Source organism: Neovison vison, chromosome 3 (genome assembly GCF_020171115.1).
Source record: "Neovison vison isolate M4711 chromosome 3, ASM_NN_V1, whole genome shotgun sequence".
In the NCBI taxonomy this organism is placed as follows: domain Eukaryota; kingdom Metazoa; phylum Chordata; class Mammalia; order Carnivora; family Mustelidae; genus Neogale; species Neogale vison.
In genome coordinates, this window is record NC_058093.1 from 225,422,567 (window position 1) to 225,444,067 (window position 21,501).

General features: G+C 44.8%; 1 protein-coding gene across 1 annotated transcript; it reads left to right on the plus strand.

Annotated features, from left to right (window-relative positions):
* Positions 1 to 4,876: 4,876 nt before the first annotated feature.
* LOC122903341 (2'-5'-oligoadenylate synthase-like protein 2) lies at positions 4,877 to 20,986 on the plus strand. Its single transcript, XM_044244120.1, has 6 exons — positions 4,877 to 5,447; positions 12,700 to 12,988; positions 14,002 to 14,177; positions 17,385 to 17,626; positions 18,107 to 18,248; positions 20,139 to 20,986. The coding sequence occupies exons 1-6, from the start codon at positions 5,250 to 5,252 to the stop codon at positions 20,610 to 20,612; spliced, it is 1,521 nt and encodes a 506-aa protein (XP_044100055.1). The 5' UTR covers positions 4,877 to 5,249; the 3' UTR covers positions 20,613 to 20,986.
* The last annotated feature ends 515 nt before the right edge of the window (positions 20,987 to 21,501 follow it).

Genomic DNA, 21,501 nt, shown 5'->3' on the forward strand with positions numbered 1-21,501 from the left:
CTATTTGTAATCTCTGCCTGTCAAAATAAAATCTTAAAATAAATAAATAAATAAAAACCTAAGCACAGAAAATAATTTAAAACAATCTAACTTCATTATCTCAAGTGAACCAAGCCCAAAGTTAGCAGAAGGAAAGAAAGAATAAAGTTCATAATGGAAATAGAGACCAGAAGAACAATAAAAAAGATCAATGAAACTAAGAGCTGGTTTGTCGAAAAGATAAAACAGGGACACCTGGCTGGCTCAGTCAGTAGAGCATGTGACTAATGATCTTGGGGTGCTGAGTTCGAGCTATATATGTAGAGATTACATATATAGACAAACTTAAATATTATATATATATATATATATATATATATATATACACGTGTGTGTGTGTTTGTGTGTGTGTATCTCACTATATCATCACTGCTCACCCAGCAGTGAGACAGATGTGGTCCCATATATACACACACACATATATATGGAGACCTGGGTGGCAGAGTCAGTTAAACATCCAACTCTTGGTTTTCGGCTCAGGTCGTGATCTCAGGGTGATCAGATCAAGCCCTGTGTCAGGCTCTGTGCCAGGCTGAGCTCAGCATAGAGTCTGCTTGAGATTCTCTCTCCCCTCTCTGCCCCTCCCATTTATGCTCTCTCTCTAAAAACAAATCTTTAAAATGTATATATATTTGTAAAAGATAAAACAAAACTGGCAGACCTTTAGCTATGCTGAACCAGATTTTTTTTAATTTTTTTTTATTAAAAAGATTTCAATAAATAAAATCAGAAATGAAAGATGAGACATTACAACTGACACTACAGAAATGCACGTGATCGGAAAATACTGCTCAACAATTACATGCCACCAAATTGGATAACCTCAAAGAGAAAGATAAGTTTCCAGAAGCATACAACCTACCAAGGATGAATCAAAAGGAATAGAAATGGCGCACCTGGGTGGCTCAGTAGGTTAAGCCTCTGCCTTCGGCTTAGATCATGATCTCAGTGTCCTGGGATCAAGCCCTGCATTGGGTTTTCTGCTCAACAGGGACCCTGCTTCCCCCTTCCTCTCTCTGCCTGCCTCTCTGCCTACTTGTGATCTCTCTGTCTGTCAGTCAAATAAATAAATAAAATCTTTAAAAAAAAAAAAAAGGAATCGAGAAAGTAAATAGGCACCAACATGTTACACACTAATACTCTATAATGAACAGTGGGCACAGGCCCAAATGTCCCATACTGGTTGTCATCTTTGAGTCACTCCACATGTCTTACAGTCTGCCACTTCACAGCAATAGGTCCCGGCAAGTTTCTCAGGCTTGTTGATCTCAACTGTCTCACATATGGAATGGGAAACACATTGGTTGTAATGCTTACTTCATAAGGTCATCATGAAGATTAGATGAAAGCATCATTTAAACTTTATAAACTGTAAAGTTCTGTTCCCACATGACCTAAGAAAGTATAAAACAATGGATGCCACGAGGTTAAGACAGGGAGGGAACTTATAAGATAGAAATAACTGGTATGCAAAAATGGTAGATGTGATTTTTGTTCTATATTCTAGTGAGAGAGGCTTTATAAAAGGATAAATGAATTAATAGAGCAAAATTGGGGTAAGGGATAGTAAAGAAGATAATAAAGAATGGGAAGCCTGGACACCTTTGCATCCTCTGAAGTCTGGAGAGAGGAAAGTACTTGTTTGTTACCCAGCAGAAAGAAATTCCTGCAACTGGGCTAGGGCAATTTCTGCTTGACCCAAACAGATTCAAATCTTGCCTCTACCATTTTGACGTTAGGACTCAGTTTTCTCAGGTGTAAAGTGGGCCCAGGTACCCCTCCCTAAAGATTTCTTAATAACACGGCATTGGATTATAACCAAAGTATGAAATAAATATACATGAGTTTATATTGATATAAATAATGAACAAACATACAAATGGGGGGATAAGAGGCAAGTTTTCCTTTAAAAGAATCCCATAGGGGCGCCTGGGAGGCTCAGGGGGTTAAAGCCTCTGCCTTCGGCTCTGGTCATGATCCCGGGGTCCTGGGATAGAGTCCCGGATTGGGCTTTCTGCTCAACGGGGAGCCTCCTTCCCCTTCTCTCTCTCTGCCTACTTGTGATCTCTGTCCATCAAATAAGTAAAATATTTATAAAAAAAATAAAGGGGTGCCTGGGTGGTCAGTGGGTTAAAGCCTCTGTTTTCGGCTCAGGTCATGATCCCAGGGTCCTGGGATGGAGCCCCACATCAGGCTCTTTGCTCATTGGGGAGCCTGCTTCCCCTGCTCTCTCTGCCTGCCTCTCTGCCTACTTGTGATATCTCTCTGTCAAATAAATAAATAAAATCTTTAAAAAAAAAAAAAAAAGAAAGAAAGAAAAGAATTCCAGAAAACAGACTCCCCACTTCAGGAGGTGAAGTTGAATCCTTCCCACCCCCGACCTCAAGGGTGGACTGGGTTTAAAACATGCTTCCGAATGACAGAGGGGAACAGTGACTTAGTGCAGCAGACTGGCACCCACAACCTTAACTGAGTAACAAAAGTCAGCAGTAATGTCTTGGGACTCTAGCGCAGCCCTGGCTCTCATGGGATGAGAAGGCACAGAAGCTTTTCACCTTGGTGATATTCTTTCCAAAATCCATGCTCCAGCCTCCTCATGAGAAGAACATCAGACAAACCCAAACTGGGCTCATTCTACAAAATGGCTGGCCAGGAAGCACCCATCAACAAACCTGTCAAGGTCATAAAAAACGGGAGTGAGAAACTGTCCTAGCCCAGAAGACATTGGGCCAGTGGGACAGCTAAATGCAGCGTGGTGTGCTGGGTTGGCTCCTGCACTAGGAAAGGACATGAAAGGGGAAGTTGGCAAAATCAAGTCTGGAGTTTAGTTCCTGGAACTCAAACAACACTGTTTTCTTCATTGTGACCAGTGTCCCAGGGTCATGGGAGGTGACTAACAATAGGGGAACCTAGGAAGTGGGTCTACAGGAGCTCCCTGTGCCACCTCTGCAACTCCTCTGCATTTTTTAAAAAGATTTTATTTATTTGACAGACGGTGAGAGAGGGAACACAACAAGGGGAATGGGAGAGGGAGAAGCAGGCTTCCCACTAAGCAGGGAGCCCAATGTGGGGCTCGAACCCAGGACCCCGGGATTATGACCTAGCTGAAGGCAGATGCCCACTGACTGAGCCACCCGGGCGCCCTTGAAATTATTTCACAACAGTTTATTTCAAAGAAAATAAAAATAATATTTCTTGAAAGCACCGTGACGGTATTGGGACTGGGGACCCAGCAGTGAGACAGATGTGAACCCTCATCTGGAATCCACAATGAGTGAGGAGGTAGGAACAAGTAAGGAAAATGCGATCTATAAAAAGTAAGACTGGGGCACCTGGGTGGCTCAGTCGTTTAAGCGTCTACCTTTGGTTCAGGTCATGATCTCAGGGTCCTGGGATGAAGCCCCACGTCGGGCTCTGTGCTCAGCAGGGAGTCTGATTGTCCTTCTGGCCCTCCCCTCACTCCTGCCCTCTCTCTTTCTTTCTCTCTCTCTCAAATAAATAAAAATTTTTAATGGTATATTATTCAACTATACGAGAAAAGGAAGTCCTGCATTTGTGGCAACAATCAGCAAGCTCAAAGCCATTATATGAAGTGAAATAAGACAGAGAAAGACACTGTATGAGCTCATTTACATGTGGAATCACAAGTAAATGAAACAAAACGAAAAGAACTCCCAGAAACAGAGTAGACTGGTGGTTGCCGGGGTTAGGAGGTGGGGGGGAGGTCAATGGGTGAAGGTAATCAAAGAGCACAAACTTTGGGTTATAAGATGAATGAATTCCAGGGGCGCCTGGGTGGCTCAGTGGGTTAAACCTCTGCCTTTGGCTCAGGTCATGATCCCAGGGTCCTGGGATTGAGCCCCACATCAGTCTCTCTGCTCAGGGAGCAGCCTGCTTCCCCACTTTCTCTGCCTGCCTCTCTGCCTACTTGTGATCTCTCTCTCTCTCTCTGTGACAAATAAATAAATAAAATCTTTAAATAAAAAAAAAAAAGATTATCGAACTCTGGGAATCTGACATACAACCTGGTGACCACAGCTGTCAACACAGCTGACCCTTGAACAATATGGGTTTGGCCTATGAGGATCCACCTATATGCAGATTTGTTTAAATACTGTATACAGTACTATAAGTGTAATTTCTCCTTATGATTTTCTCCTTTTTTAAAGATTTTATTTGTCAGAGAGAGCACCAGAAGGGAGAGCAGAGGGAGAGGGAGAAGCAGGCTCCCCAATGAGCAAGGAGCCCAATGTAGGACTCCATCCCAGGACCTGAGCTGAAGATAGGTGCTTAACTCATTGAGCCACCCAGACGCCCCACATCAGCCCCTCTGCTGCAGACTCTGGAGTTGGTAGTTTATGCAAATCTGCTGATTTTATTCCTCCCACCAAATCTGAATTGGCCTGTGCAGCCAGCCATCAGGGCCTCCTGGCCCCTCAGCAAAACTTTCATGTCCGTATTTCCAAAACCCAGTCTCCTCCCCACAGTCGTTGGGTTCTCCGCGCTTGCTCCAAACCTATGATTTCAACGAGTGGCAAATTTTTGCAATTAACAAAAACGAGAAGAAAACTTCTTTCTGGCATTTTGTTGACGGAGTTGGGATGAGGGCAGCGTTGAATTCCTAACCCCAAGCTCTGCTAATTTTTTGCACCATCCTGGGGATATGGGGAACTTACTTCACCTGGACCTTAGGAACAAAGTAGCAAACTGAAGGTGTGTTTCCCTTTGCTCTTAGAAAAGAAAGAGCTCCCGCTGGTTCTGGGCCTGGCTCCAGGACTTCTCGGGCTCAGCCCAAGCCCCCACCTTCCCGCCCAGGCTTCAGCACCTCCTTACCCCCAGGGGTCCACACAATCCAGCTCCTGTAGCGGGTGGGGGTCTGCTCTGCAAGCAGCAGGAAATGGGGCACAGGGGTGGGGAGAAACGCTCACACCGAGACTCAGCGGGTGATCTGCAGAGGGCGCTCGGCCCCACACTCAGCCCTTTTCCCTGACAGCCTCCAGCGCCCAGAAAATTGCAGTTTCAAGAATTCACTTTCGGTTTTCAGTTTCGGTTTCCCAAAGACCTGAGCAGGAAGGAGCCGGAAGGAACAGCCTTGTGGGCGGCCGAACGCCTGCGGAGGAGTAGCAGGAGCTCCCCAGCCCTTCAGCCTCTGGGGAAAGCCTAGAGAAGCCCAGAGAATCCAGCCGGCCCGGCCGCCTGGGCTGGTGGAGATGGCGTTCTTTGAGGTCCCGTCTTACACCCCTGCAGACACGCTGTCTGTCTTCGTGGAGCAGAACCTTCAGCCCGACCCGGACTGGAAGGAGGAAGTGAAGGATGCCTGGCAGAGAATAGAGCGTTTCTTTCGGGAACGCTGCTTCCGTGATGAGCTGGTTCTAGACCAGGAAGTCAGGGTGCTGAAGGTGGTGAAGGTGAGCTCCTGCGGACTTAAGATTGACTCTGACTCCCAGCCCGTGTGACCTGGAGACCGTGTGACCTTGGGGGAGGGGTCGTTTCCTCTCTGGGCTGCCCCCTCTTTGATCCGGATTTGTTACAAGGAAGAGACGTGATTAACTGTGGGAAAGTGCCTTTGAACTGTAACAAGTCTGACGGAGGAGGATGATTAGGAGGAGGAAGATTATTGGGGATCCAGCTGATTGGGGGGGACAGGTGGAATACGAATAATAGGTCTGATAAAGGGGACGCTTTTGTTTATTGTTGAAGAAAACCTGTTGGGGTACCTGGGTGGCTCAGAGGGTTAAGCGTGGGACTCTCGGTTTCTGCTCAGGTCATGATCTCAGGAAGGGGGAGATGGGGAGATAGAGCCCCACCAGGAATCCACTCTCAGCGTGGAATCCTTCCTCCCCCCTCCCACCTCCCTTCATGGTGCTTTCCCTCTGGTGCTCTCTTGCTCTAAAATAAAATCTTCTTATTTTAAACCTACTGTACCCTCCAAGTTATAATCTGTATTTTTCTCCTAAAATGATACTATATGTACATAGTTAAGCTAGAGTATACCTAGCAATTGTGAGTACTTCATGGGTTAAAAGGGATTTTTAGGAGCTGACCACATAATTCAACGTTTAACTTACCACATGTAAAGTTTCGCAGGCGAGGTAAATACAACACCGGGCCAGGAAGGCGCAAGGCAAGATTTATTAAAGCCACTCTCCGGGGAAGTTTCCTTCCTTTCTCCAGGAAAGTCCCTCTGGGAGGAGGTGGGCACCCTTGGGCGAGTTCCCTGACTCTGGAAAGAGGAGTCGGGGAAGTTGCACTGGGAGGGAGTCGGTGGGGGTCTTTTATCGGGCCAAGGCAGGGCATGGGCTCACATTCATGTATGGTAAGGTATTTGGTGATCGGAGGATATGGGGTGGGGGCTCCTGATACTCTTGTTTCCTGCATAGGTATTGGGTTACCTATGGAGAAGTGATCTGGGCATACATCCTTTTGGTGGGAGAGTCAAGGGTTAAGGAGGGGGGAAGCTGGAAGATGCCCCCCCCCCCCGTCATTTCTATTGTTCCTCCTGCTTTCCTGGAGCCAGAACCCAACATCACCCTAAATCAAAATTGCTTTGATTATCCTCTAGATTTTGCTAATTTTGCTAGATGAAAGTTATCTGTTAACCTACAAAAAAAATTTAACAGCCAGTTACTTTATAACAAAGAATGGCAACTCAGCACAAGCCCCCTAGGGCATGACCGTAGGCAAGTCCAACACACAAAGGAGAGGAATTTAGGGAGAAGGAAGAGGAAGGTGCAGGAGTTGTTTTGAAGGGAAGTCCAGTCAGAGTAATGAGACTTTCTCATTGGCTGAGTTGCAGGGTAAATTTCTTATAGAAAATGCAATGTACATGATTTCCTGTTGGGGCCTGCAGTTGATGTTTCTTTCCTGTTTACAGTTCTGTTGTGGTCTGCATGGATAATTCCTGTAATTGGTGTTGGTACCTCTCCCCCGGTAACCTCCCCCTCTGGCCTCAGACTCTGTTTTGTGAGGCTTCCCTTAATTTTCATGTATCTAATTACTTTTTAAAAAACATTTTGTCATTTATTTGTCAGAGAGAGAGCACATACAAGCAGGGGGAACAGCAGGCAGAGGGAGAAGCAGGCTCCCTGCAGAGCAGGGAGCCCTATTCAGGACTCAATTTCCAGAATTGATCCCTGGGAATCATGACCTGAGCTGAAGGCAGACGCCCAACCGACTGAACCACCCAGGCGTCCCATGAATCTAATTACTTAAGTAAATCAAGCTTCACCTGGGGGTGGTATTGTTAGGAGGAGCTGATTGGACACTTAGGTAATCAGGGCCAGGGTCCCCAACAAGAAAACAGGGAGCGGGGACAGCTAAGACAAAACCCCGCCAGCATCCTGTTTCACAGCATAGACAAGACCACAAGGGCATCCTGTCTAGCAGCCTCTGTAGGAGTGACTCTTACAGAATATCCTGAAACAAAACAGTTAACCACAAAATGTGGGTCACTATCACAAGTTGAGACGGTTCTCCAAATGTCAGCCCAAACGAGCAGCAACACGGGAACAATAACCCGATAGGTAGGCGGGGGCATGATCAAAGCTTGGACTGGTACACCTCCATAGCCAATCCACAGGGGGCCCACACTCCAGCTGTTCAAGATAGTCCTGCAAAAGAGTTAATAAAAACCCCTGGATGGGAAAGCCAAAATGGCAACCCTCTGGAGTCCCCTCCATTGCCAGGATTCTATCGCTCAATAAACTTTGCTTTGCTGCCCACCACTCTGTCAGGTCTACCTCTTCATTCTTCCAAGCAGCAGGACCAAGAACCGCAGGACTAGGAGGACAAAAATCCTCTAACACTGTGGCTGCCAAAAGAAGGATGTGCAGCCTTAAAGAATCTTTAGAGTGTTCTTTTGCTATTGTTGTTGTTGTTGTTTGTTTTTTAGAGAGAGCAGCAGGGCTCAATCCCATGACCCTGAGATGACCCAAGCCAAAATCAATAGTCAGTTGCCCAACTGACTAAGTCACCCAGGCGCCCCCAAAGAATCTTTAAATAAAGAGTTGAAGCCAAAGATTCAGGAGTGCGATCAGCAAAGCATGAGCTTCCAAATGGAATTTCAAGAAATAAAGGCTACTGTAGTTGCTTAAAAAATACAAACTTTGCACTTCTGGGCTCTGATTCTTCCAAATATCTGAACTCCCTGGAGTGATTGTGATGCATGCTTTCTGCTGGCCTCCTTGAGCTTCTTTGATTTCAGGACCTAACACCAAAAAAGGAACGTATGTTAAATTTATTCTATGGATTTAAAAGTGTTGTGTTTCCATTGGAGACCTGCCATTTGTGTTACTTCAAATACTTATGACTTGAAGTTCCCATTCTCTCCTTTATGGGTAATGTCAAGTGAAGACTATTTGGAGAAGAAGAAAAAAAAAACCACTTCCTCTTTTCTCTTGTTCTCTCAATGATCTTTATTTCTAGAAGCTTAAATACTCCTGCAGTAGCTATGTCCAACTATTATGAGCAAGATCAACAATGCCTAGAGCCAATTTTTTTTAAATATTTCATTTATTTATTTGAGAGAGAGAGTATGAGAGAACATGAGAAGGGAGAAGGTCAGAGGGAGAAGCAGACTCCCTGTGGAGCAGGGAGCCTGATGTGGGGCTCAATCCCGAGACTCCAGGGCCATGACCTGAGCCAAAGGCAGCTGCCCAACCAACTGAGCCACACAGGTGTCCCAAGCCAAATATTTAAACACTGTATTTGGATAAACATTGGTAAACCAGCAATAGCATAAAGGACACACATTTGTAATGAAGGTTTCTGTTTCTGTATGAGGAGGAAGGAAGAGATTACATTGTGCGTTGTGCATAACAGTTCTTTCTCTCTGCCTTTCTGGAACTTGTTAAGCGCTAGATTTTCTAAGTTGCATCTAATTTCCCTGGTTTCATTTATCTCTATTGCAGTGAGAGTTCTGGAATTAATTCTTGAGTTCGATGTACTTATTTCACGGATTTCCTACCATGAGTGGCCTGGAGAGTCTTCTAGGACCAGAAGTAACTTTTGCAAAGACATCTGGCCATGTCTGATCACTGCCACCCCACTGACATCCATATGCTTTCTTTTTCTACTATTGTTTTTCCCCAGGTCAAGGAACCTGGTACCAAAGTTAGGATTACATAGGAATCTGGGGTCCAAATTGCCTCACGATTTTTGAAAATTACACTAGTAATTTCTGGTGCCAGCCAAGAGGAAGTAAGGTTCTTACAAACTGCCTCACAAATTATAGCTGAAACACTAGACATCAAAAAGTATTTGAGAACTCTGTACAGTAAACAATAAGCAGACAGATGGGGGATGGAAGTCAAAACTCAAGGAACAACCTATAACAATGGGGATGATAGTGGAGCAAACTGGTAATATATGGAACAGCATGGTTGGATGTCAAAAGCACTGTGCTAAGGACTCCTGGGGGGCTCAGTTGAGCATCTGACTCTTGATCTCAGCGCAGGTCTGTGAGTTCAGGTCCTGCATTGGGCTCCACACTGGGTATGGAGCCTACTTAAAAGGGTTAGGGTGGGGGCGCCTGGGTGGCTCCGTGGGTTAAGCCGCTGCCTTTGGCTCAGGTCATGATCTCAGGGTCCTGGGATCAAGTCCCACATCGGGCTCTCTGCTCAGCAGGGAGCCTGCTTCCCTCTCTCTCTCTCTGCCTGCCTCTCCATCTACTTGTGATTTCTCTCTGTCAAATAAACAAATTTAAAAAATCTAAAAAAAAAAAAGGGGGGGGTTAGGGTTAGGGGTGGCTCGGTCCTTAAGAGTATGCCTTTGGCTTGGGCCATGATCCCAGGTTGCTAGGATCGAGCCCCACATCAGGCTCCCTGCTCGGTGGGAAGCTTGCTTCTCCCTCTCCTTGTGTTCCCTGCTTGTGTTCCCTCTTTCACTCTCTCTCTGTCAAATCGAGCCCCACATCAGGCTCCCTGCTCGGTGGGAAGCTTGCTTCTCCCTCTCCTTGAGTTCCCTGCTTGTGTTCCCTCTTTCACTCTCTCTCTGTCAAATAAATAAATAAAATCTTCAAAAAAATATTTATTTTGCTTAGGGATTACCTAAAAATAATTTTGTACCCTTCCTGAATACTTTCCTAATAAAGTTTAACATATGAAAAATGTGTACAAATCATAAAGGTACAGCCTGATGAATTTTCCTAATGAATTCCCAAGTGTAACCAGCATGCAGATCAAAAGATGAATGTTCTCCTCTCTTTCTTGCCAGAGACAACTAATCATAGCCCAAGTTTTAACAACACAGATTAGTCTCAACTGTTCTTGAATTTTGTATAAATGCAATCATATAGTATGCACTTTTTTGTGCTTTTTTACTTATCTTTTTTTTTAAGATTTCATTTTTAAGTCACCTCCACACCCAGTGTGGGGCTTGAACTCACAACCCCAAGAACAAGAATTGCATGCTTCACTGACTGAGCTAGCCAGGCCATCCCAGTTTGTCTTTTTTTAATATAACAGTGATCCCTCCTTAATTTTATTAAAGATTTCATGAAATGTTTAAAAATGGGCAGCAGACCCATCCACAAAGATCTGACAGGCCAGAAAGGACTGGCATGATTCATTCAGAATGCTAATTGGAAAATTAAAAAATTAAAAAAAAAAAAAAAACATGCAGCCAAGAGTCCTTTTTCCAGCTATGTCATTCAGAGTGGAAGGAGAGATCAAAAGCTTCCAGGAGAAACAGAAACTAAAAGAAATTGTGATCACCAAACCAGGCCTACAAGAAATATTAAAAGGGATCCTTAAGTGATAGAGCCCAAAAGTAACATAGACCAGAAAGAAACAGTAACTTTACAGGTAATACAATGGCCCTAAATTTGTATCTTTCAATAGTTACTCTGAATATAAATAAGCCAAATAACCCAACCAAAAGACACAGGGTATCAGATTGGATAAAGAAGTAAGACCCATTGATAGGCTGTCTGCAAGAGAGACATTTTATTGTTTTTAAAGGGTTTTATTTATTTCTTTGACAGCACAAGGGGGAGCAGCAGGCAGAGGGAGAGGGAGAAGCAGACTCCCCACAGAGCAGGGAGCCCAACCCAGGGCTCAATCCCAGGGCTCTGGGATCGTGACCTGAGGCAAAGGCAGACACTTAACCAACTGAGTCACCCAAGTACCTCAACAGACTCATTTTAGACCCAAAGACACTTCAGACATAAAGTGAGGAGGTGGAAAACCATTTACCATGCTAATGGACATCAGAAGAAAGCTGGGGTGGCAATCCTTATAACAGACAGATTAGATTTTAAACCAAAGACTATAAAAAGAGTTGAGGAAGGACCCTATAACATAATTAAAGGGACCACCCTACAAGAAGACCTAGCGATTGTAAATATCTATGCCCCTAACCTGGGAGCAGACTGGTATATAAACCAATTCATAACAAAGTTAAAGAAGCACATTGATGATACAGTAATAGTAGAGGACTTTAACAACCCCCCCCCCCACTGAAATGGACAGATCATCCAAGCAGAAGATCAACCAGGAAACAAGGGCCTTGAGTGGCACACTGGACCTGATGGACTTCACAGATATATCCAGAACATTCCACCCTAAAGCAACAGGATATACATTCTTCTCAAGTGCATATGGAACATTCTCCAGAGTAGATCACATCCTGGGCCACAAATCAGGTCTCAGGACAGTGGCTGCATTTCTACACTTTTGAGAAAGAGGAAACAATTTCTGCTTTTCTTGTTGAGATTTCTTTTGACCAAATATTAGGAACATGTAGTTTTCTAGTTCATTCTCTCCAAGTGCATCAGCAGTAAGTGGGGAAAAGGACCAGGCAAGAAGAAGATCATTTGCAAGTGAAGTAAATAAAGGCAGGCAGAACTTTCCATCATTCTCAGTCTCCCTCTAATGGGGAAACTCCATCATCACCTTGTCCATGAATTTGGATGCTGGTCCGTGACACCTAAATTCCTTTTCCAGCTTTTTTCTTAGCCAGGAGGAAAGATTTATGATGTACCTTTCAAGGCTACAGCTGGGCCTCATTCTATGAACACGTATGCTACCAATGCACTAGGATTTCCAGCATCCTTCATATATGCACATGCACACACACAATGTCCAAAAAAATATGTTTGTGCCTACACACACAAAATGTATGTACAAAATATATATGTTAAAGTCTGTCTGGCTAGGCCAGAGATGTCCAATAGAACTTTCCTAGTGATGGAAATGTTCTCTACATGTACCCCCCATCACTCTCTGTGGGTGGCTGTTGAGCACTTGGACGGAAGCTAGTATGGCTGAAAGACTGTATTTATAAATTTTGTTTCATTCAAATGTAATTAGCCACATGTGGCTCTTGGCTACCATATTGGACAGCATGGGTTTAGGCATCAAGCATCTCTGGAATAATACAGAAGAAGCTGGTAACTGTGGGTGCCTCTGCAGAAGGAGCTTAGGGCCTGAGGTACAGTGGAGTTTTACCTTTCATTTATATCTTTGAATAGTTAATCATGCACTTAATTTGTCTAAATCAACAAAGAGATGTGGTCAGCAAAGTCCACCACATATGGAAGAGACCAAGGTCTCCTTTTGGCACCTATGTAAACAGCCTAACATGGGTGCCTCTGGCTTCACCCTGGCCTCAAAGCTTCAGGCTCCAAGATAGGCAAAGCTTCAACATTAATTTCCTCCCCAGGGTGGCTCCTCTGGGAAGGGGACAACGCTGAACTACAGCTCTGATGTGGACTTGGTCTTGTTCTTGAGCTGCTTCTCCAGCTTCCAAGACCAGGCAGACCACCGCGAATTTGTCATCAACTTCATCAAGAAGAGACTGACCAAGTACAGCAGGAGCCTGGCCTACAGCATCACCATGGTCCCACGGAAAGAGACCACCAGGGTCCCCCGCTCGCTGTCCTTCCAGGTCCAGCTCCGGAAGAACAGTAAAGCCATTGGAGTGGATGTGCTCCCAGCCTATGATGCTCTGAGTAAAGACAATAATGGTTTGGGGCCCGAGAAACTAGTAGGGGGTCTTCACCAACCTGACGTTGGGGGAGGTTTAGGAAAGTGGAAACCAGGGGAGAGAGAGTAGAGTTCAGTTTATCGGGGGGGGGGGGGCTGCAACTCGAGCTGTATCTTGAAGTTAAGTCGTTCCATAAACGTATGTGCTACCATGCCCCATGCTGGGGAGAGAGTTTTCCCACCCAGCTCAAGGAGAGTCTCCTCTGTGACCCTCTGGGAAACACCAGGATAAGAAAGCACTTCAAGGTCTTTGGAGTTAGGATTAGATTGGAATGATTTTAAAAACTGAACTCTTAATGTCTTTTAATTTTAGCTTTAAGACTTACTAACTGTGATCTTGGGCAAGGTATCTAACACCTCTAAGACAACGTACCAACCTGTTAAATGGGATAGTATCAGGTTGAACCATAGGAAATTGATGATATTTGACCATGTTTGATCCACAAAGATGGTGCTCCTTATGGTTCCACTTAATTTTACCTACTTCGTGGAGCTGTTCTAAGGATTCCATGAGCTTAGCCCAGTGCCCGACACAGGGTAAAGTCTTTGGGCACTGCGAGTCATTTAAAATCTCTGTGACTTTTGAGGGGGCTACCAAACTCGGTAAGCCTCTACCTGTTTTGATGTAAAATGGGGGAAAGAATGCAGGAGTGGGGATTCTGTGAGATCATTTATGAGTCCTCTCTACCTAGCAGTTTTTTCCCATCTTCTTGTCCTCAGATGGTGGATTTTCTTTTTTTTTCTTTTTTTTTTTTTAAAGATTTTATTTATTTACTTGACAGAGATCACAAGTAGGCAGAGAGGCAGACAGAGAGAGAGAGGAGGAAGCAGGCTCCCTGCTGAGCAGAGAGCCCGATGCGGGACTCGATCCCAGGACCCCGAGATCATGACCTGAGCCGAAGGCAGCGGCTTAACCCACTGAGCCACCCAGGCGCCCCAGATGGTGGATTTTCTTAAACCAGGTTCTTTTCTCTCCCAGAAAATTTTTGCCGGGACTCTAAACCATCACCGGAAATCTATGAAGACTTAATAACCAGTCGTGCCCCCCCTGGGGAATTCTCTCCAAGCTTCACAGAGTTGCAGCGGCACTTTGTGAAAAGTCGCCCTGTTAAGCTAAAGAACCTCTTGCGGATGGTGAAGTACTGGCACCAGCAGGTATGGGGCTCAGAGCGGGGCTGGGTGCGGGGTTTGGGTGCCAGGGCTGGGCAGCTCGGGCCTGGGAGGTGCTGGACTGGAAGATGCAGAGACAAGAGGGAGGGTAGGCGTATGCTAACTTTTTTTTTTTTTTTTAGGATTTGTTTATTTTTTTTTAATTTATTTATTTTCAGAAAAACAGTATTCATTATTTTTTCACCACACCCAGTGCTCCATGCAATCCATGCCCTCTATAATACCCACCACCACCTGGTACCCCAACCTCCCCCCCCCGCCACTTCAAACCCCTCAGATTGTTTTTCAGAGTCCATAGTCTCTCATGATTCACCTCCCCTTCCAATTTACCCCAACTCCCTTCTCTCTAACACCCCTTATCCTCCATGCTATTTGTTATGCTCCACAAATAAGTGAAACCATATGATAATTGACTCTCTCTGCTTGACTTATTTCACTCAGCATAATCTCTTCCAGTCCCATCCATGTTGCTACAAAAGTTGGGTAATTCATCCTTTCTGATGGAGGCATAATACTCCATAGTGTATATGGACCACATCTTCCTTATCCATTCATCTGTTGAAGGGCATCTTGGTTCTTTCCATAGTTTGGCGACCGTGGCCATTGCTGCTATGAACATTGGGGTACAGATGGCCCTTCTTTTCACGACATCTCCTCAAGAAATTAAAAATAGAGCTTCCCTCTGACCCTGCAATTGCACTCCTGGGTATTTACCCCAAAGATTTGTTTATTTATTGGGGGAGGTGGAAAGAGAGAGCAGGGTGAAGAGCAGAGAGAGAAGCAGACTCCCTACTGAGCAGGGAGCCTGACTTGGGCTCAATCCGGGGACTCCAGGATCATGACCTGAGCTGAAGGCAGAGGTTCAACTGACTGAGCCACCCAAGTGCTCCGCCAATGTGATTTTCCACAGACTTCAGACCTCAGGCATTTCATGTAACAGCAATGGGAAGAAAGCGGCTGTTTACTGAGCATCAGTTGTCTTCTGAGTGCTCTGCATATTTGTCCGGTCTTTCCAGCAACCCTGTCATGTAGGCATTCTACATTAGCCCCATTTCAGGGATGAGAAAACTGAGGCTCAAGGGCTAAAGTTGGGCTGAGATTTAAACACCAAGGTGCCTGACTGTGCTATCAATCAACAAGGCTGGTTTTTATAATAATAACATTTCATAATAATAATAGTTTTCATAATAATAATCACTTTTTCTGATTATTTGAACATTACCTTGGGCTTGTGAAAAATTCAAGTAATACACGAAAAGAAGTATAAAAAGGAAGGTAAAATTCAGATGAAATGCCTGAAATGACACCAAAAATGTTTTGTAAATTATGTAGATATTTACTGCTATTTCTCATGTATTACAATGTTTTCACCAATAGATCACTCCTCTATGGACTTTAATTAAAGTATCTCTGACAATATAATTTTTCTAATGTTTAAAATACACAAAGTTGGGGGGCACCTGGGTGGCTCAGTCAGTTGAAGGGCAGCTCCTGATTTCAGCTCACGTCACCGTCTTGGCTCCTGGGATCCAGCCCCCAGTGGGACTCCGGGCTCAGCGGGGAGTCTGCTGGAGGATTCTGTCCCCCAACTCCCACCGCTACTCCTCCCCACGCTCAGGCAACCTCTCTCTCTTTCTAAAATGAATTAAAAAATCATTAAATAACTCTGAAAAACAATCTGAGGGGTTTGAAGTGGCAGGGGGGTGGAAGGTTGGGGTACCAGGTGGTGGGTATTATAGAGGGCACGGCTTGCATGGAGCACTGGGTGTGGTGAAAAAATAATGAATACTGTTTTTCTGAAAATAAATAAATTGGAGAAAAAAATATATATATATGTAACCGGGGCGGGGAGCTCCTGGCTGGCTCAGCCAGGGGGAGCATGTGACTCTTAATCTCAGGGTTGTGAGTTCGAGTTCCACAGTGGTTGCAGAGATTACTTAAAAATAAAATCTTCAAAAATATAAAAAAAATCATTAAATAAAATAAAATACACAAAGAAGGATGCCTGGTTGGCTCATATGGAGGAGTGTGCGACCCTTGATCTTGGGGTCATGGGTTCAAAGCCACACATGATTGTAGAGATTACTTAAAAACAGACACACAAATAGGTCTGACTTTTCTGGGTTGTAGGTTTTCTGTTCTGCCCACCTTGTGTAGGTGGTCTTCTAATTTTCTTCTACTATGTTTCACAAATTCTTCACTCCATTTATAAACTATTTTGGTATTTGTTGCCACAGTGGGATCATCTTTATTTTCTTCCAGATGGTGGACAAATTGTGCTAGCATCATTTGTTGGGTTGTGCGTTTTTTCCCATCTTCCATCACCCTTGTCAGTCTTTGTTAATTTCTTTTAATCTACTGGGAACTAGTTCTGGGCTCTCCATTCTGTTACACTTGGCTATTGCTTATTCTGACACCAAAAACATACTTTTTGTGAGACATATCTGAGAAAACAAATCCCAATCTCTCTATTTTTCTTTCTCACAATTTTCTTGGATTTCCTAAGCATTTATTCCTATATTTGAATCTTGAGATCATTTTTCTCCCACTAAAAAACTGGTGGAATTCAAATTGTAATTGCAATAAATTTCTAAATGAATTTTTGAGGAACTAAAAATTTCACACTCTTAACTCTTTTTCCATCTTTCCATTTGTTCTGGTTTTTGTGTTGTGTTTTCAGTGTGTCTGTATGCTTTTGTTTTCTTTAATTAGACCCTATATTCACCATACTGCATTGTCTCCCCCATTCCAACTCAAGAACATAGACTAGTGGGGCCTAAAATGTCCATGAGAGGCTTCAGTTTCCCCTTTCATGGAAATTTTGCTGGCCATGGGACGTAATTCTTCTAGAGACCAAGCTTCTAGACCCACTTCAAATTTCATGGACTTGCTACATAGTCCAGATACAAAATGGAGTTGACAAAGTAGTTCTTTTCTGTATTATTTGTATTTATTTATTTTTAAGCAAGCTCTATACATGACAGGGTCTTGAACTCACAATCCTGAGATCAAGAGTACCGTGTTCTATCTATTGAGCCAGCCAGGCATTCTGGAAGTTGACAAAATATTACTGGGTTCTAGAAACAGAACTAGAAATTCTCAATTCCCAGGGTAGCATCTCATATTTATTTTCTCTCTCTCTCTCTCTCTCTCTCTCTCTCTCTCTGTCTCCCTTTCCCCCCAAACCCACAGAAATTGAAACCTAAATATCGAAATGCAGCATTGCCCCCAAAATATGCACTGGAGCTATTGACCATCTATGCCTGGGAAATAGGCACAAACCAAAGCGACAACTTCAGCCTGGATGAAGGGTATAGAGCTGTGATGGAACTCCTCATCAATTATCAAAACATCTGCATATATTGGACCAAGTACTATGATTTCCAAAACGAGACTGTCAGAATCTATGTCAAACAACGTTTGAAGGAACGCAGGTGAGTATATTGGTGGCATTATTTTCAGCTTCAAGGAACAGGAAACCCACACGCTTTTTTAAATAAAGGGAATTTATTGGTTTCTGTAACTGAGAAGCCCAAGGATAAATGAAGCTTCAGGTATGGTGTGATCCAGATGTTTGCTATTTCATCAGGGTTGCAGTCTGTGAAATCGCTCAGCCCTGCCCTTCCCTGTGTTTTGCCTTTGAATTCAGGCAACTATGATTACATCAGTTCCAGTCTCCTCATCTGCCCTCATCCCTTTCACTACAAGAGAGAGTGCCTTTGCCCTAGAGTTCTAAGCAGAATCCCCAAGATTCACTCTGACTAGGCCAACTTAGGTCACACCTTTAATCACAAACAAGGTTTAGCTTGCAGGGAGGCCTCCCCACACAGAGGCCTTGCACATCCTACAGACTTCAGTGACAGAAGCCACATTCCTAAGTGTGATGGAGATCTACTTCCCTTTCTCTCTCTCAGGCCAGTTATCCTGGACCCAGCTGATCCTACCAACAACCTGGGAAGCAAAAAGAGATGGGACCTGGTGGCCAGAGAGGCTGTTCGGGAACTGGAACAGGCCTGTTTCAGGACTGAAGACCCCAACCAGGCCTGGTACATACAGGTATGATCATCCCCATGCCATCCCATGCCTCAGTCATGACCCAGTGCTGACCTCACTTCAGCACTCTCCCCCCAGTGAACCCCCTCAGCTTCTGGCCACAGCACCTCTAAGACCCCAGGACAGGTAGCACCCCCCGCACCATGGAGATGTCCCAGGCAACTAGGTGCAAGTCTTCCCCTTCTGCTCTAAGTGTCTGGCCTCAGTTCTTTCATCTGTAAAGTGGGCAGTTTCTTCCCTGCTCTGTAGCCACTGGAAAGATATAATCAAAGACTTTATCACATACATACCCCCTGTGGGGTAACATTTTCCCTATTATGCATTGTTGAAAGCTCAGCTTCTTGCTGCCAAAAATGATTTAAGGGACACCTCGCTGGCTCAGTCAAAAAGCATCCAACTCTTGATCTCAGGGTTGTGGATTTGAGCCCCATGTTGGGTGTAGAGATTACTAAAAATATTTAAAAATAAGTTTTATTTTTAAAAAGAGAGAGATTTCAGAGATGTATCCGGAAACGATCAGTTAGGAGCACTGGATTCCACTGCAGACAGCAACACCCCTAGTGTGCCACCCTCCTTCCCCATTCACGGGTTTCCCCCATATGACCATGGCAGTCCTGGGTCTGAACACTATAGGAATCCAGGGTTCAAAGACCAGGAGGTGGCTATCAGCTCAACTGAGAGAGACCTTATTTCCCTAACCTGCTACTCCCCTAAAGATCTCCTTGCCAGTCCCACATCTTGTAGCCTGCAGGGAAATCCTGTGGCTGGCCTCAAAGGCAGATCTGCAGCAGTTCCTCACGCCTGAGAAGGACCTGCCACCCAGCCCTGGCCCACTGACAGGCATGTCCAGTGGACCAGGAGGCTCCCGCGAGGCAAGATTCATGGGACTGTCCTCCAGCTCTTGCTAAGAACCCTCCCCACCACCTTTTTTAATATTATCGTTTTGTGAAAAAGTAACACACATGTTTAGCAAATAATTTTAAAAATCACACTGTTGAAAAGAACACACAACTAAAGTAAGTTGCCTTCCCATCCCGATTCCCAGGCTCTCGGTACCTCCTTCTCCCCAGCATCCATTTATCGATGTCCCGCATCTCCTTCTGTGCATAGATACGCCGCCCGCACACTAACACGCTCCTGTCTGACCGTAATCTATATTTTTTGCGTTTTTGCTTTTATTTACTTAGACGTATTGGCTATTTATGTTACTCAATTAAATTATCAGAAAGGCAATTCCATATCCACACCTGTAGATCTAAAAGGGCTTGACCATGTAACACAAAGTCCAAAGCAGGATATTTTTGAGCATGAAATGGGGTGATGCTAATTATGCCAGGACAAGGGACACACACTTGGACTAGACTTCGAGTCCCCCTGGATTAACAGCTATATCATGATCCAATGGAGGAAAGTACGTTCTCTTTTGTGACCACTGCCCCACTGAAAGATTTTTAGGCTGCTTCCAGACTTTTGCTGTTACAGTGAATATCCTTGACCCCCTCCATCTGTTAAATGATTTAACCTAGAGTAGCCCAAACACCTGTGTAGGTGTTAATGTTATCCCCATGGGACAGGTAGGGACTCTGAACAGTTCCACATAGGAGGAATGGTTACTTCAAGAACTGCTGCCGGTTGTTACTCTGATCAGGGTGAGTCAGAAGGCAAGTCAGGCGACTCAATGGTCGGGTAAGCCTAGGATGATCAGGTGTTCTGCTCTGCCTGGGACAGTTCCAGTTTATACCTGTTGGCTGAGAAAATTACCAATAGCACTTTCTCCTACTATAAGTATCTTCATAGACAATCAATCATATTGTCAGTGGGCAGGAAGGGGAGGATTTGGAGACAACAGCCATGACGGTGAGATGTCCTTATCTGGTCCTCCTTCCCTTCCAGCCAGCAAGGGATGTCCAGGTGACGGTGAAAAAGGCAGGAGAGGAGGCCTGGACATTCTCAGTGAACCCCTACAGTCCCATCTGGAAGATGAAAATAGAGATCAGGAGGATATGGGGCTTCGACGGGCAGCAGCGTCTCTCCTTCCAGGAGCCAGGTGGGGAGAGACAAATGCTCAGCAGCCGGAAGACACTAGCAGATTATGGGATCTTCTCTAAAGTGAACATCCGGGTACTAGAGACTTTCCCTCCTGAGATTCAGGTCTTCGTGAAGGACTCTAAAGGCCACAGCAAACCTTTCGCCATCCACCCTGAGAACTCCATCCGTGACTTGAAAGAGAAGATTGAGGAAGCTGGGGGACTTTCTGTGGTGGATCAGATACTAAAATTCCAGAGTCGGACTCTGCGGAATCACCGCAGCCTCTCAGACCTGCAGATTAAAGACTGTGACACCATCCTACTCACGAGGAGAACCTGAGTGAGGACAGGATTAAGGTATAGGCAGGGAGAGATGGGGGTCCCTGGCTAGGCTCTGAGACTTGCAGAAGCACCAAGACAAGAGTGAACAAGAGATAAGGGAACAGCCCCCTGGCCTCAGATGGCCGATGGTCGGCAGTATTTTTCCTTGGTGGCTACAGTGTATCATAGAAAATGAACAAACCTCAAAGAAGTATGTCATTAAAGGTGTTATCAATAGCCCATGCTCAAGCCAAGATGGCACCAGAAACTCAAGGCTATTAGTCACCCAGTCACTTCTCAATAAAAGGACAGACTACAAATCAGAGAAAGACAACTATCATATGATCTCTCTGATATGAAGAAGTGGAGATGCAACATTGGGGGCTTGGGGGTAGGAAAAGAATAAATGAAACAAGATGGGATCCGGAGGGAGACAAACCATAAGAGACTCTTAATCTCACAAGACAAACTGAGGGTGGGCAAGGGGAGGGAGGAGGAGGGAGAGGGGGGTGGGTACGGACACTGGGGAAGGTATGTGCTATGGTGAGTGCTGTGAAGTGTGTAAACCTGGAATTCACAGACCTGTACCCCTGGGGCTAATAATACATTATATGTTTATTTAAAAATTTAAAAAATTATATATTTAAAAAAAAAAAGGACAGATTACAAGCCTTCAGTGGCAACCACGTTGGGAGCCCTCACTCCTGAGAGCTTTTTCTGTACCCCTGCTAATAAAACTCTATTGCTTTACTCACCCTCCTTTGTTGGTGAGAGTCATTCTTCGACTTGGTGAAACAAGAACCTAGCTCCTCGATTCAAAGCCACAGGTCCCCAGGTGAGGCTGCACATGATGTAGACTTCTATGGTTCTGTTCCCTCACCTACCCCTTTCCACCCAGACCACTGTGA